This window comes from Vulpes lagopus, chromosome 9 (assembly GCF_018345385.1).
Source record: "Vulpes lagopus strain Blue_001 chromosome 9, ASM1834538v1, whole genome shotgun sequence".
Taxonomy (NCBI): domain Eukaryota; kingdom Metazoa; phylum Chordata; class Mammalia; order Carnivora; family Canidae; genus Vulpes; species Vulpes lagopus.
In genome coordinates, this window is record NC_054832.1 from 17,921,432 (window position 1) to 17,938,210 (window position 16,779).

General features: G+C 38.6%; 1 protein-coding gene and 1 non-coding gene across 3 annotated transcripts in view; one reads left to right on the forward strand and one right to left on the reverse strand.

Moving 5' to 3' along the window:
- HAS2 (hyaluronan synthase 2) overlaps window positions 1-16,496 on the forward strand; it is a 32,520-nt gene extending 16,024 nt beyond the window's left edge. For both annotated transcript variants that reach the window (XM_041768458.1, XM_041768459.1), the window contains exons 3-4: window positions 11,304-11,405; window positions 12,901-16,496. In XM_041768458.1, coding sequence (XP_041624392.1) covers window positions 11,304-11,405; window positions 12,901-13,830 — 1,032 coding nt within the window. In that variant the 3' untranslated portion in view covers window positions 13,831-16,496. The remainder of the gene's footprint in view (window positions 1-11,303; window positions 11,406-12,900) is intronic.
- Window positions 7,881-7,988, reverse strand: LOC121499191. The gene has a single exon (XR_005990035.1). It is a non-coding gene; the product is annotated as a U6 spliceosomal RNA (small nuclear RNA).
- Window positions 16,497-16,779: the final 283 nt, after the last annotated feature.

The window sequence follows — 16,779 nt, forward strand, 5'->3', positions numbered from 1 at the left end:
TTATGGGTTTTCATAATGCAACTTCAGGCCCAGATAGAGGATGAAGCAGTCCTTTTAAAGGAAGTGATGAGATGGTCAGGGAACTTCTCGAGAGGGTTTGAAGAGTGAGGCTCTGGTCCTAAAATGAGGAAGCGTGTTTTGATATTTTGCCTTTAATTCTAATTAAAACGATTGCTACATTTGTCATTTCTAATCAGATTGTCATTGTGAAGGTTTTCTTTTCTTTCTTTCTTTCTTTTTTATTTTTTTAAGCCTGTTCCTCCCAAATCCCTTTCTCCCATCATTCTTGTTTTGAATTTTGTTTGTATCCTTGACGACCTGACATTGTGCCTGACCAGGGCAAAATAATACAAACTATGAAATGTTAGAGTAACCTCCTTGCTAGAGCCCAAATCAGGCTTGAGAACTCGCCTTCCATCAGGGCTGAGGACTTCAGGTATAGACCGACTCTGAATCCTGCTGGAATTTTTAGCCCATTCCAAGCACTCACACTAGGGTAGAAAAACTTTTGGCATTCATTGGCTCCCCGATACTTAAACAATGTGAGCCCTATAAAAATGGAAATGTCATAAGGTTCAAATCCGTGCATTCTCACCATCCATTCTGACTGACCCAGGGTCCGAGCATTACAAAGCAGAAGCCACAGAAAGACGAAGGAGAGGGGTCAAAGGATGCTGGCTACTAAACACTACAAGTGACTGGGTGGAGAGCCGATTGCCCACAGAAAGTAGGAAGTAAAGTTTGGGTGCTCATACACAAGAGAAACTAAGGGCTGGGCAGAAACAGGACCATCTGCTCACATGCTTGCTTTTCTTTTTTTTAAGGCTGCTCCTCCCAAATCCCCTTTTCCCATCATTTGTGTTATGGCTGAAGACACTGCTTAGTTGTGCAGACATGGCCAAGACGATTGGTTTCCTCCAGGGTCTTGGGCACTGGTTAGCTCTTTCCACCCGATGTCGAGTAGATGTCTTGCTTGTTGCTCTCATGACCTGTTATTTCATGCCTTCACCACTCTCTAGCACCCATCCAGAGTCCTCCCCAACTGCTCACGCATGAGTCTGCCTCCTAACAAGAGAAAATCAAAAGTCCTGCTTCTGAATGCTGTCAGGATTCTTCTTTCCTGTTCCTTGTTTACAGTTGCAAAGGTACCCAACTTCACTTCCCATCTCAAGGTTAACCTGTCTACACACACGCCTGGGCGCTCTCCACCAGAGCGAGGCTCTGCTGCCTGCCCCTCCACCTCTCTGTTTTCACGTCTAGTCTTCTTGACCAACTACTGTCTCAGCCTAAAGCCATCCAGATAGTCAACACTGACCTAGAATGTAGAGGGACGCTTTAGTCTAAGAGAAAGCGGAAGGTAGCAAATTCACCTGGGGTGCTAGAGGCTGCGTTCAGAGGTAAAGAATATAGGAAAACATCAGTAATGAAGTGAGAAAAGAAGGAATTGAGAAATGAAAGGGAGAGGAGGGAAGATTTTCTGAATTTTGAATCAAAGCATTTTCTGGAGGGAACTTTTTTTTTTTCTTTCCCAAAAAGAGATTCTGATCTGTCTGGAATGGCTTAAGTAAAGTAGGGCAAAAGTCTTTTTTACCTTTTTAAAATAGTACTTAAAAAAAAAGATTTTATTTATTCGTGAGAGACACAGAGAGACAGACAGACAGACAGAGGGAGAAGCAGGCTCCATGCAGAGAGCCCGATGTGGGACTTGATCTCGGGACCCCAGGATCACATCCTGGGCCAAAGGCAGATGCTCAACTGCTGAGCCACCCAGGCATCCCTCAAATTAGTACTTCTGTTAGCTTTTTTATTCACCATAGTAACATATGCTGCTGATGGTGTGTTTAAAAGTATGGAAATGGACAATGAGCAAAATTAAAATCCTCCACAGCAAATACATGACCCATAGATTCTCAAATCTGATACTTGACAGCATATACCTTTCTAATTTTCCCTTATTTTGGAAACAGTTTTCAGGTTATGTTGTATTTGCTTTTCATTTTTGTTTGTTTGTTACTTCTTAACATCAGAAGACGTTTTTAGGTGTACTTTGATACCTAGATTATAGAATTTCTTTATTCTTATGTCCTATTACTGAACGTGGATATTACAGTGTAGCCGGCACTGGTCTGTGTGACAAGGGTAACTGACAATATCCCCTGATGTGTGGTATTAGGGATTTTCTGATGGGAAAATCTATAATAAGTATAAATATGGTCTACCAGTGAAGATGATGGAAGACGACTTTTTTTTTTTTTAAGATTTTATTTATTCATTTGAGAGAGTGTGTGCATGCACAAGTAGGGGGGCGGGCAGAGGGAGAAACAGGCTTTGCCAAGCAAGGAGTCCAATAGGGGACTCAATCCCAGAACCCTGGGATCATGACCTAACCCCGAAAGCAGCGGCTTAACCGACTGAGCCACCCGGGCGCCACTCCCCCTGTTTTTTTTTTTGTTTGTTTGTTGTTTCTTTTTAAAAACATTTTATTTAAATTCAAGTAATTAACATATACTGTATTATTGGTGTCAGAGGTAGAGGTCAGTGATTCCTCAGTCTTCTATCACACCCAGTTCTCATCACATCACTTGCCCTCCTTCATGCCCATCACCGGGTTACCCCATCCTCCTCCCCCTCCAGCGACCCTCAGTTTGCTTCCTATGATTAAAAGTCTCTTATGGTTTGTCTCCCCTCTCTGATTTTGTCTTGTTTTATTTTTAATAGGAGACCATTTATTATTAATTTAATCTGACAGTGTCCTAGGTATCCATGTTCCTTTTAGCAGGAGACAAGTGAGACTAAATTATTCATAATTGTAGAGTTGACCTTCACTATTCATGGAATCTGTGTTTGTAGATTACCCTACTCACTAAAGTGTATGTGTAACCCCCAAATCAGTACTTGCAGTGCTTTTGTGATCATTTGCAGACGTGTGGAACAGCAAAAAATTTGAGTCACCTGATGTGCATGTTCCCAACTGAGGTCAAAGAAGACTGTGCTAGAAACTGTGCTGAACACGGTACAGTACAGTATAACAAGGAACTTCATAATCTACTTGGTATCATGTTTTTCACATTGTTGGGCTTTTTGTTGGGGATGCAACTGTTTAAAATGTGTCCTGCTGAAGTGCTGGCTAGTGTTCCTGAGCACAAGGCTCTGATTGCCTTATGGAGAAAATGTGTTTGTTAGGTGAACTTTGGTTAGGTGTCAGTTATAGCTGTTGGTGCTGAATTCAATGCTAATGACTCAAATTATTTATTTATTTATTTTAAATGATTTTTATTTATTTATTCATGAGAGACCGAGAGAGGCTGAGACATAAGCAGAGGGAGAAGCAGGCTCCCTGTGGGGAGCCCGAGATGGGACTCCATCCCAGTACCCGGGGATCACGAGCTGAGCCAAAGGCAGACGCTCAACCACTGAGCCACCCAGGTGTCCCTAAGATTCTATTTTCAAGTAATCTCTAGACCCAACATGGGGCTCGAACTTGTACACTCAACCAACTGAGCCAGCCAGGCTCCCCTCACTTTCATTTTTAACCTGCCCTTCCCCCCAAATTTGGAATCTTGAATGTAAGTCCTGAGTTAGGTGCCATCATTATGGGATTTCCTGATTCCTTTCTTTAGAATGAGAATTCCAACCATTTGGAATAGGGGTGTTTCATGACTTAAGCCTTAGAGGTGTCAACATTTGGTTTCCCACGTTCCCAGCTGGCTTGTCACCTTTGTTTTGCACCTTCTAGGACTTTCACTCATGTTTAAGCCTTCCTAAAAAGAAAAGAGAATGACCAAATGACTTCTTTTTTAACCTTAATGTTTTGAAGAGATTCTAGGTTGATGAAAGACAGTAATTATTTTACAAAAATTTGGATAATTCATTCTACCAGGGAAGGCATATATCTTCCTAATTCTTTTTTTAAAAAGCAACAGAGAAGGGCCAAATTGCTTAGATGTCTATGATTGTCTTAGATGTTCATTGACTAGATTTAGAATCCCTTGCCATAAACTTAATTGATGTAAGAAAAGATGGTCTTCCTCATTCTTCCCTCTCACAAAAGAAAGATTACCTTTCTCTTTCTTGGAGAGTATTTTTTTTCTGGAATGGTTTTACTAACTAATTTCAAAGTGTCTTTTTAGCTCTATAAGTCTTAGATTTTATGATTCTTGTATTTGCCACTTTAATCTGAGGCTGGTAAATTTAGCTGCATTTGTAAATTCCATTTATCTAGAATACAAATAAATAGAAAAATCAAGATTTTTAAAAATTGAAAGCATCATGCAATATTGATAAAGTCCTAGAGGTTTGCTATAATAAAGTTAATTATTGTGTACCATGAACTTTTGAGTGACCTTGTTGGTTATATGAGAAATTTTAAATTGTGTGTGATATTCTGTTTTTGTGAAGGTTATTTTCCATTCTAATTTTAGTTTCCACCATCTTCTGCATGTTTATGGTCCCATCCAAATTATGGATTCATTTTTAGCAGATAATTGAGTCTTCAAGTCCAGATTTAAAAAGTAAAATTCTGCCCTGTATGTTTATGTACTTATTAGACCAAAGAGTATGTTCCTATTTTAAATAGTATCACATTCAGCGGATACAATGGCAATGAGATACGAAGTCAAGATACAACAAACATGGGATGCTTGGGTGGCTCAGTGGTTGGTCGTCTGCCTTTGGCTCAAGGTATGATCCTGGAGTCCTGGGATCAAGTCCCACATTGGACTCCCTGCATGGAGCCTGCTTCTCCCTCTACCTTATCTCTGCCTCTCTCTCTCTCTCTTTCATGAATAAATAAATCTTAAAAAAAAAAAAATACAACAAATACTTTTGTTAAGTTTTAACCCAGGATCTACCCTTTGCTATAGGAGCAACTTTCACACTTTACACCCCAAGAGTACATTCAAGGCTATAAACGAATACTCATTAGCAGCAAACTACTATTTTTTTTTAAATTTCTTTTCTCTTGTAAACAACCCAATCTAAGGATTTTACATTGCCTGCTCAGAATTTAGTTTGCTTAACTTCAGCTTATTGGGTATGGCGTAGGCACTGGCTTCTTGCTCTCTCAGTGAGCCATCACTTATTTATAGTGATAGTAGAAAGGACCACTTCTCATTGGATTAGTGTCCTTAGTTGGGGCCTCTGTTTTTGGTTTGTCACTTCTGGTTTAGGTTTACCACTTTATGTCTTCCTTTTATTGAGCATTTACTATGAGCTAGCCATTCTTAAGTGCTTTACATGCATTATCGAATTAACTTACCAATACAACAAACTTTAGGTGGATATGATTAACCACATTTTTCATCTGAGTGGTAGAGGCTTAGGAAGATGATGTGAGGACACTAAAGTCAAGAAGCTAGTCCAGGTTTAGATAAACTTGGTGAATGGTGGATTGGGACAGTTCTGTTTGGTTCCAATATTTGCATGGTGCTTTCTCTTCCACAGCAGTGTGTTTCCTCTGGTATCATACTGCTAAGAATTCAAGGAGACTGGCACCATCTTGTGTTTGTTAGTAAATAACTATTTGTGATTTTTGTTATTGTTGGTCTGGCCTATCCCTTTTCACTAGAGAAATGTCTCCAGGGAAAGGAGGGATGAGGGAGACTCCATTTACTTCATGGTAAAGCTGTGTCAAGAAAGCTGGTAGCAAGGTCACGGCCAAGCGTACATTCCACACACTATAGAAAAAAATAGTTTCACTGGGTCAAGGTTAAGATGAAGGGTCAAGTCTTGTAAGCAGGCAAAGGATAAAGACAGTAGCAGCAGAAGGGGTCCTGATTTATTTTCAACCTGTTTCCTCATTTGAAGGCAGCCAGAGTAATTAAGATTTTCTCTTAATCTGTATAGCTCTCAATGCCCTTTGAAGTGGTATGGGGCTGGAGGTGGGGGTGGGGAGATCCACCAGGCAGTTTCAAAAGGAAACACGTTTTGAAAAGTGAAACATTTAAAAAAAGTAAAACCCGGAGACTTGAGATTTTAGACTTCGGTCTTAGATTTGAACTGCGTTTTGTAGAAGAGGTAGGAATATTTCTAAAGGAGATTTTTGTTTAAATTGTAGTGAGGTAGATTCACTTTAAGATCAGTGAGATAAGTTGGAATGAATTTATAGTCAATTAACTTATGTAATAGACTATAAACTAATAGTTCTTAAAAATATTTATTTATTCATGAGAGACACACAGAGAGAGGCAGAGACACAGGCAAAGGGAGAAGCAGGCTCTATGCAGGGAGCCCAATGCGGGACTCGATCCTGAGACTCCAGGATCACAACCCGAGCTGAAAGCAGATGCTCAACCGCTGAGCCACCCAGGTGTCACTAAACTAATAGTTTGTAACTGAATTATAGTTGCAGACACATTTGAATTTGTTCATTGGGATAAAAGTACCTTGATATGTAATCAATTCACATGGTCATTTTAGAGATTCTCTACTAAGCCATCTATTTGTGGCAAGAATTGTCATGATCTCTTAGGTTAGGGTTACTTAGTGAGTATAAAAAGGTAAGAATTATTACCTTATATTAATGGTGTACCTCTCTACAGTCCTTTGTACTTTACAAGGTACTTTGATGTGCAGTGTCTCACTCCAGGACCATGATGATGGTCAATGGCTTGTTAAAGGTCACAGAAGTAGTCAGATACAGGACCCAGGACTTAATCTGGGGACATTTGCCCTTATAATAAGCCAATGTTGGCCAAAGAAAAAAATCTGCTTTACCTAATGATGTACTTTACACCTTCTATGCATTTACTGTTCTTTATAACACATGACGATGGAGGCTATGTTTTTAAAAATCCACTAGAATTAAAATTGGGTTTAGAATACGTTTAATCTCAACCTTTTTTTTTTTTTTTTTTAAATAGAACCCTCCCCCTGCAACCAATTATTTTAGTCTCAGGGTTGGCAAACTTTGCTTGTAAAAGGCCTGATAGTAACTATTAGGCTTTGCAGGCCATATGGTCTCCATTACAACTATTCCACTTTGCTGTTTTAGTGTGAAAGCAGCCATAGCTGATATGACAATGAATGAATATGCTTGAGCTGCAATACAACTTTATTTATGGATACTGAAATTTGAGTTTCATATAATTTCCATGTGCCACAAAATAGTATTTTTTAAATGAATTTTTACATTATTTTAAAAGATAAAAACCATTTTTTTAAGCCCACAGACTGTATCAAAACAGGTGGCAGGCTAGACTTGGCCTGAAGACCTTATTTTGTCAACCGTTGTTTTAAATAGGGAGGGAAGGAAAGGCTATTAACCTCTTGACTGCAGAGAAGGAGGAAGAAGGAGGAGTGGTAGTCATAGGCACTTCAGTTGATGATTCTGTGGTTAAGACTGAGGTGGCTGGTTCCTCCCCAAAATGTCATTCTGTCTTGACATTTTCCACTCATTTTAGTGAAAACTTGATGACTTTGCTTCATTTCCATATCTCCTAGTGAGAAATCTTATGACTAGTGATCATGTGGTTTAGACAAATGACAGTGAGACATTCAGTGTGGAGAGATTTGCTCTCTAATTGTTTCCTGGGTGCTAATCACAGCCTGTATTTTGTCCTTAGGTGAGGTCAAGCTCTGTGTCCACTGGCTGTGTGTCCCCCCCACCCAACAGTATCTAGCCTAGAGCTAAATAGCCAACATTTATGGAATTACATACTTGTTATTAACTGGTGGGGAGACAACTAGAAATCCTGTTCCCACTATCTTGATTTTCAGAGGAGCTAAAGTCACACTCTTTAGATACTCATAAACACATACTATTAGGTCCATGAGCATACATGCTGATTGTCACCGGTGATGGCTTTCTAGCTGGCATTTGGTCATCAAAGTGCATCCAGAAATCCAGACATCGAACTTATTTATCTTTTTTCTTCTCTTTTTAAAATATGGAATGCTTCACAACCTTGCACGTTGTCCACACTCAGGGACCATGTTAACCTTCTCTATATTGTCCCCAGTTGGGTATATGTGCTGCTGCAGCGAGTCACAGAGATTGTACTTCTTTAGAGCTCTGTGATCCTGCTGTAGCAAATCCCTTCCCAGGAGGCTTCTGGGAGCCTTCCCTTCTGACACTTAAACCCACCAGGAGAACAGTCTCTCTCAGAGAACTGCTGGCGCTTTGCTGTTGGAAACTGGGAGGGACAGGACCAATTTAAATATTCAGAGCCTCAGAAGTTTAGTCATTTCAACGGGGCAGTTCCCTTGGCTTGCCTGTGCTCACAAGGCGGGGTTACTTGAACATTAATTCTAGATTGCCCCCTTCCTGTTATTTTTAGTCTTATTTTAGCTTTCCGGCTTTACCTGTCCCAGCTTGAGTCAATAGAGGTGGGTGTGGCCATAAGCTTGGGATCCTGGATTCTAAAGGTGGGCTGAACTCTTGCCTTCACCCTTCTACCCTCCTTAGAGGCCGAACAGGTTTGCAGCCATCCACTTACAAACCAGTGATAGGCAAGACACAAGGGAGGTAAAAGGTCACTTTAGGAGAAATCTGTTGAGGCTTCTGAGGTTTGCATATGAACCCAAGTATTAGTAAAATCCTACTTTCTACAGTGAAAAACCAATGCCTTGCTGTTGCCTAAATAAGTGAGCTCATGCTGGACCAGAATAGAATGCTAAGAAATGAAACAAAACAAAATAAATAGTTTTCATTTAGAAAAGGAAGCCTTCTAAATAAGTAAAATAAAATAAAAAATTCAGATGTTAACCCTAAAATTGCTATGATTAGTTAAATCCAAAGAAGTTATAACTGAATACCCTACATCCTTCTTAATTTACAAGTTTCAATAATGCATTTAAATTGTTTTCACCAACATTATTCATTAATGTTTTCAAAAATACATATTAATCCATGTTTGTTTCAGGAAAATATAGCTGTTAGTAAAACAGAGGCAGACACTTTTTTTTAAATTTTTTTTTTTTTAATTCATGAAAGACAGAGAGAGAGGGAGAGAGAGAGAGAGGCAAAGACACAGGCAGAAGGAGAAGCAGGCTCCATGCAGGGAGCCTGATGTGGGACTCGATCCCAGGTCTCCAGGATCAGGCCCTGGGCTGAAGGCAGCACTAAACAGCTGAGCCACCCGGGCTGCCCATGCAGACACGTTTTTAAAAATGTTGAAATTCCTTAACTAATTATGTGAGAGACTCATGCTATATATATATATATATATATATATATATATATATATAGAGAGAGAGAGAGAGAGAGAGAGAGAGAGAGAGAGAGACCCTTTCAACTTAGTTTATGCTTTTACAAGTTACTAGGTTTTTTTTTTTTTCATTCAAAACTGGTATATCAGATCTCTACTATTTTATTTTATTTTTAAATATTTATTTATTCATGAGTGACTCACACACCGAGGCAGAGACACAGGCAGAGGCAGAGGCAGGCTCCCTGTGGGGAGCCTGATATAGGACTTATGATCCAGGACCCTAGGTTCATGACCTGAGCCACAGGCAGACACTCGACCACTGAGCCACCCAGCTGTCCCAGATCCCTACTATTTTAATAAAGTAGTATGGAGAACTATAAAGATAATTACTTTTGATATAAATAAATAGGCTTAATCTTTATTAAATCCATCCAGTGGTCAGAATAGATGGCAAAATAATGGGAATTGCTGATAACTCTCCCATCTCAATTATGTTCTATGTTGTTTGGATGGGGGTGTGAAACTGGTTCATTACAGGTCACTCTCATTAATTTTTATCTACTAGGCTTTGCTGCGGTCCCCAGAAAAGAATATGGGGACTATGTCTAACTGGTATTAATCAGAGATAGAGAGATGGGAGCATTTTTCCTCCTTCTGATTTTCTTTGATCACGTGGAAGAAGCTCTGTCCCCAGGTATAACCCACCTGGAGGGAAAGGTAGTAGCCTGCCTCACTCCTTCCTTCCTAGGACAAGTGATTTAATCTGATAGCTGAGGATGGGAGAAGGGGTAGCTGGCTCCTCCTTCCCCCTTTCTTCTGGGTGTGGATTACCCCCAAGAAGCCAGCACCTGCCATATCTTTAGAAGGGAATGCACTTTACCTGCAGGAGGAGGCTGACCCCACTCAGATGCTATTTGGACTTTATAAGTCTGTCTAATACTGGGAAACATAATTATGACACCTGCTATTCCACAGGTATAAGCTCTGTTCACTGTATTAGCTTTAGGATTAGACACGTGATATTTTAGGTTCTCCTCTCTTTTATTCTTCTGTTGTTTTCCAACTGGCTCAGAAATCAGGCTGGAAAGAAAAGTAATTATAACCCTGCCCCCTTGGACCTCCAACAGAACTGTCTGTCAGAGGTTCACTGGTAGAGATTAATCCCAATAATTTTCTTGAAGTTGTAGTTTGGTTTGGTTTCAGAATTACTTTTTTAGACCTATATAAAGATTCTCTTCAAGAACAACTAACGGCATTTCTAGAATGGCTTATGATAATTTACATTTGTTTTTATGTACAAAAGGCTAGTTGAGTACTTCATGGTTTAGAATAGGAAGGTGGTCTGCAGATCAAGCTAGTTCCCTTCTCGTTGCTCTGTCAACTGCTAAGTCCAGCTCATATGGACATCTTGTTTAAAAGCATACAACAGATGTAGGGGAATTACTCTTCTGCCTTTTAGTCACCATATTAAAATAGGAGAGGGAGGGCACCTGGGTGGCTCAGCGGTTGAACATCTATCTGCCTTTGGCTCAGGTCTTGGGACCAAGTCCCACATCAGGCTCCCCATAGGGAGCCTGTTTCTCCCTCTGCCTGTGTCTTTGCCTCTCTCTGTGTGTCTCTCATGAATAAATACACAAATAAATAAAATCTTTAAAAAGTAAATAAATAAAATAGGGGAGGGAATTTGTTGTTAAACATGTCTCCCTTTCAATAGAATTTTCTGACCCTCATTCAGACCTGAGGGATAAGCTACCTAGAAGGCTTATTTAAGGCAACAGTAACAACAATAAAAGACCTCTCTGGTGACCAACCTAAAGTGTTTCCTAAGTCCTGGAAAACTAGTGTGTTACCTGGGACATAAGACTTTCATTGCCAAGATAAGGAACATCCATGGTAAACCAAGACGAACTGGTTAGCGTGTAAGACACACCTAGCACATCACTTCAGCTGGTCTATCTAGCTATGCCATTTCCTTCGATGTCAAGCACGCTCTTTGTATTGTTCTTGATAGAACAAACCATCATTCCTGCAATACTGGCTTATTGAGGCCCTGTGACAATAAAGCTGAAGGCATAATATGGATGCTCAATGTTGACTGCATTGACCACACTTGTGCTTCTTCCTTTTCTTTAACTCATTGCTACTTTTTTGCAGGTTTGTGATTCAGACACCATGCTTGACCCTGCCTCATCTGTGGAGATGGTGAAAGTTTTAGAAGAAGACCCCATGGTTGGAGGTGTCGGGGGAGATGTCCAGGTGCAGATCAGCTTCACTTTCTGCATGACTTACTTTTCATTATACTCTTAACTCATTGATTCATTGAACATATATTTATTATACACCAAACACTCTACCAGATGTTGCTTTTGGTGCTAGTGACATGTTAGTATGTGCCTTGGACCCACTTTATTTCCTCTTTTCTAAATTGAAAAAAAAAAAAGGGTTTTTTTGCTTAACCCTGGGATATAATTCTTGTCTGTTTTGGCTGATAAGTTATACACAATTAATTTAAATGTGTAATGATTTCTATCATATCTTCTTGAACCATAACTTAATGTTCTGGTAAAATCTTGATATTGGAGTTCATTTAGTTGAGAAGGTAAAAAAAGAATGGAAGAAGGGCAGAGATGGATGCTGTGTTTTATACCTAGGTATTTAAAAGCTGGTCAATATGTGGTTGATTAAAAATCCAAATTAGGTTACAAAAGAGGAAAAGAGAAGTAGCAACTCATATTTATACTGGTAAGAAAGGCAAAGGAACAAATAGCAAGTCGGTTTTCTGATTATGATTTCTCACTAATTACTATTGATTTCCCATTATTGGCTATAAATGGAGAAACAATGAAGCAAATATTAACGAAAGCAACTTGGAATCTGTGGGATGGGAAATGAATATATATGTGAATACTTGAAAATATGTGAAGATTAAAATGAGTGCTTTGCAAACGTGATTTTAGCAAAAGGTGAGAGGCACATGGAAACCTGAGTTTAAAAATTAGGTATTAAAAAAAATAAAAAATAAAAATTAGGTATTTCATTGCTGTATAACCCATTTTATACATACATGGTGATAGTGAAGGCAAAGACAATGCCTGGAAAAGACAAAGAAACAGCCTAGTTGGTGGTAAAAGAGGAAGCATGCGAAATCCAGATGAGAACCGAGCAAAATCGAGATGGAGGAAAGAATTTAGAAATATTGCCAAGAAAAAGCTGATAAGTTTCAGTAGCCTTTACATAAAGCATGATTTCAGGATTTAAGTTTTGGGGAGAGGCCAGAACAAACAGTTTATCACTGGCATTGCATAAAAGAGGGAAAGAAAGAGGAAGAAAATTGATAGAATTGAATGAGCTGGAAATTAACCAGAACAGGAGAGATTAAGACTTAAAAACCTTCAGATCTTACATGGTAGGAGAGTGGGAGAATTTAGGATCTGAGAAGTAATGCCTAAAAAAAAAAAAAAAAAAATGCTGACTATTATAGCATAACAACAAGAAAAAATTTAAAAAGCCCAACAAAAACGAGGACAGAGTCACGAAGTAGAGAAAGTATTGCTCATCAAAAACTAAATGCATGCACACAATTTATCAGATTAATCTCAGAACACAGAATCAGAGAAAACAAAATATAACCTAGGAGGATCAAACAACAAACGTCGCTCTAGGTAGTAACCTCACGATGGCACCGATTTTGTTGGTGTTAGTGAAGGCTTCCCTTTTATTTATTCTTTTTTTTTTTTTTCCCTTCTTGCAGATTTTAAACAAGTATGATTCCTGGATCTCCTTCCTCAGCAGTGTGAGATACTGGATGGCTTTTAACATAGAAAGGGCCTGCCAGTCTTATTTTGGGTGTGTCCAGTGCATTAGCGGACCTCTGGGAATGTACAGAAACTCCTTGCTGCATGAATTTGTGGAAGACTGGTACAATCAGGAATTTATGGGCAGCCAATGCAGTTTTGGGGACGACCGGCATCTAACGAACCGAGTGCTGAGTCTGGGCTATGCAACAAAATACACAGCTCGATCCAAGTGCCTTACGGAGACGCCTATAGAGTATCTCAGATGGTTAAACCAGCAGACCCGTTGGAGCAAGTCCTACTTCCGAGAGTGGCTGTACAATGCGATGTGGTTTCATAAACATCACTTGTGGATGACCTACGAGGCCGTTATCACTGGATTCTTCCCTTTCTTTCTCATTGCCACAGTGATCCAGCTCTTCTACAGGGGTAAAATTTGGAACATCCTCCTCTTCTTGTTAACTGTCCAGTTAGTAGGTCTCATAAAGTCCTCCTTTGCCAGCTGCCTTAGAGGAAATATTGTCATGGTCTTCATGTCCCTCTACTCAGTGCTATACATGTCAAGTTTACTTCCTGCCAAAATGTTTGCCATTGCCACGATAAACAAAGCTGGGTGGGGCACATCTGGAAGGAAAACCATTGTCGTTAATTTCATAGGACTCATTCCAGTATCGGTTTGGTTTACAATCCTCCTGGGTGGTGTGATTTTCACCATTTATAAGGAATCTAAAAAGCCATTCTCAGAATCCAAGCAGACAGTTCTCATTGTTGGAACGTTGCTCTATGCATGCTATTGGGTCATGCTTTTGACGCTGTATGTGGTTCTCATCAATAAGTGTGGCAGGAGGAAGAAGGGACAACAGTATGACATGGTGCTCGATGTATGATCTTCTGTTGTTTGACGTTTGCAGTCACGCACGCAGACACACACAAAACCTTAGTTCCTCTCGGGACTGTACAGTATCGTGGCATCAGATAATGCCACCAAAGGAGACATATCACTGCTGCTGGGACTTGAACAAAGACATTTCTATGGGTTTATTTTGATTCTGCCAAAGTAAAACAAGACATCCATGAGAAGAAACTCAGATTTAACCTGTTATTTCTATGAAAGTGGGAAGCATTCTTTGTTTATGCACTTTTTCCTTACTGTACATCCGCCTAACAGTGTTTGCCCTATATACCTCACTAGCCATGCTTTATGTGGGTTATCATGGAAGAAAAGGATTTTGGAAACTCAAGGAAAAGTTCTTTCAACATATACAACCTAACTTATGGACTGTGTTGATAGCTAATTTTTTTTTTTTTTTTAGAAAGGATTTTCTGTTTAACTCTACCAAATGAGATGCCAAAGGAAATTTTAAAGGCCGTTGGCTGTGCTGTATTTTTATATAATTGTACTGTGTTTTAAAATTTTGTATGCCAATTTTTAAAACAAATTTTGCATATTCTATATTTTACTTCTCTGCCAAAATACACCTGTTCTTTTTTATTATTATTAAAATAAGTTCTGAAAAAATTCATACTGAAAAAAAAAAACCTACCCAAAATGTGAAGCTTGGTTGACTGATGTTGTTCATGATAGAAAGAATAAAATGTTTCTCTCTCTCTCTACCTTTTAAAATGGAATAGTTTATTTCCGTGGAAAATACTTAAAACTTTCAATATTTTAATTTTTTTTCTTTACCTTTAGAAAAGGCCAATATACCTGTCACACTTTGGGAGTAAGAAATACATACTTGTGTGTACAAAAAAGAAAAAAGAAAAGAAAATCATTGAAAATCAAGGCCAAGGGGGTAGAAAAGTGCAATTTTTCATGAGATTTAAACGAAAAAAGGGAATGCTAGTCCTTGAGAGAAAACACTAGGCAACCGGCACTGGACAAATGTGAAGATTTCTGGCAGTGTTTTCTCAGGCTGAGTAAATTGGAAAGTGGAAAAAATTATCCGTGTTACTTGGATAAATACAATACAGTTCATCATTTTGTTCTGTGGCCTGAATTTACCAGATCCTGTCTACATATGGAACGTAATTTACCTGTCTTTTTTTTTTTTTTTTTTTTTCAGCTTGCCAGTTCACTTTACATGAGGTTTACAGGGGTGAGTTGGATACATTTTAATCAGTGTTAAGCCTATAGATAAAAAACTGGCACATTCAAGCTCCTCTTCTACTTCCTAGGGAGGATTTTTTTTTTCCTGAATTTATACAGATAATTGCTTCATCTGTCCTGCTATTGGCCTACATAGATATGTTTACGTAGTCAAAATAATATCAAGGTTTAATACGTGTATCAAGAATTGGCACATAAAAAAAAAAATTGATGAACTCGGTAACCTTAACCCGGCTAATTTAACTACTCCAAGGGCCTCAGTTATCCAGTTTGGCTTTTGACATGAACCATCTTGCCTTGTAGCTGGTGCTGTGTAGACCTGTGTTAGAAACAATCAAATACACGGGTCATTGCATTAAAAAAAATGTTGGGATGAAGTGGAGTGCGAATGTGGAGAAGTGTTCAACCTTGTGCTTCTGCCATTCTGCTTCCTTTCCATGCAGATGTCTATGCTCCATCTATCCTGCCCAAGAAAAAGCTGCACATTCTACCTTCGATGTACAAAAAGGTACAGATCATTCTGCAACCCAGACTCACTGACCAGAGAGTTTGTGGGAAACGAAACACACAGCATGCCAATAAATGAAACTGAAACTTGAGTTTGCCTTTTTAACTATTTATGTTCTAAGTTAAGCTTTGATAACTTTCAAATGTCAAATTCTCTCATTCTTATAAAAGATTGAATTAATTGCCTGTATTTATTTTAGCAATTATTCAATGTATTTCCAGGATAGGATGTATAGTATAATTGATTTTTTTGTAAATAAAATATTTTTGATAAGACTATCGCCTTTTTTTCTAAGGGAAGGGGGAATTTCAAATGAAACAAAAACTTTGTTTTCCTGATTGTAGTGGAATAGATTGAAGAAGGGGGTATGTAAAAAACAGACAAACATGCTTGGTCAAAGATAATAGAAGTCGCTTAATGTTACTAATCATGAAGCAGAAATCCCCCAAATTGGTGTTTGGAAATCAGGAAAACGAGAGAGAGAGAGAGAGACCCAATTAATAGAACGTGTCTGTACCTTCTACTTCCCTTGGAAGCAGCCCAAATTTAGACCGAAATTGCTTTATTATAGTAATTTGGGGGGAAAAGCAGATTTTCAGAAGAGTTACAAGCAAGTTTGTTTAATTATAATACTTAACAAATAATAGCAAAATCTTAAAAGAACTTCAAATCCAATGGGTAGCAATAATTAAATGAATTATGGCATTTTCAAACATTGGAGCATTATTATCCTTTAAAATATTCTCAGAGGATATGGGAAATTAGACAAATGTTACATTAAAAATATACAACCATTCTGTACAGTAACGTCCCGATTTTGTAAAAATAAAAATGTTTAAGTGTGGTTATCTCTACTCTTGGGAGTATCACCGATTTCTATGCTGTATACATTTTTGTATTTTCCAAATACCATGATCCTGTATTGTTTTTATAATCCGAAAAAGGACAATAAATACTGCTTTTTTAAAAAAGTGGGTTGGGGCATCTAATAGCATTTCCTGTTCTGAGGAGCTTTGATGGTAATCCATTTTGCCACTCATCCCTCAAATTCATCTTATTTCCCAATTTTTATTATTTGGTTCCTAAGAATCTCTCATTACTTTGGTACAGTTACATTTTATGTACAAAGAAAAATAACAGTAGCCACTGAACATTACTGCCACTCTAGCGGTGGTTCTAATCCCAATAATTCACTGATAAAGTCACTTGGTGCTATAT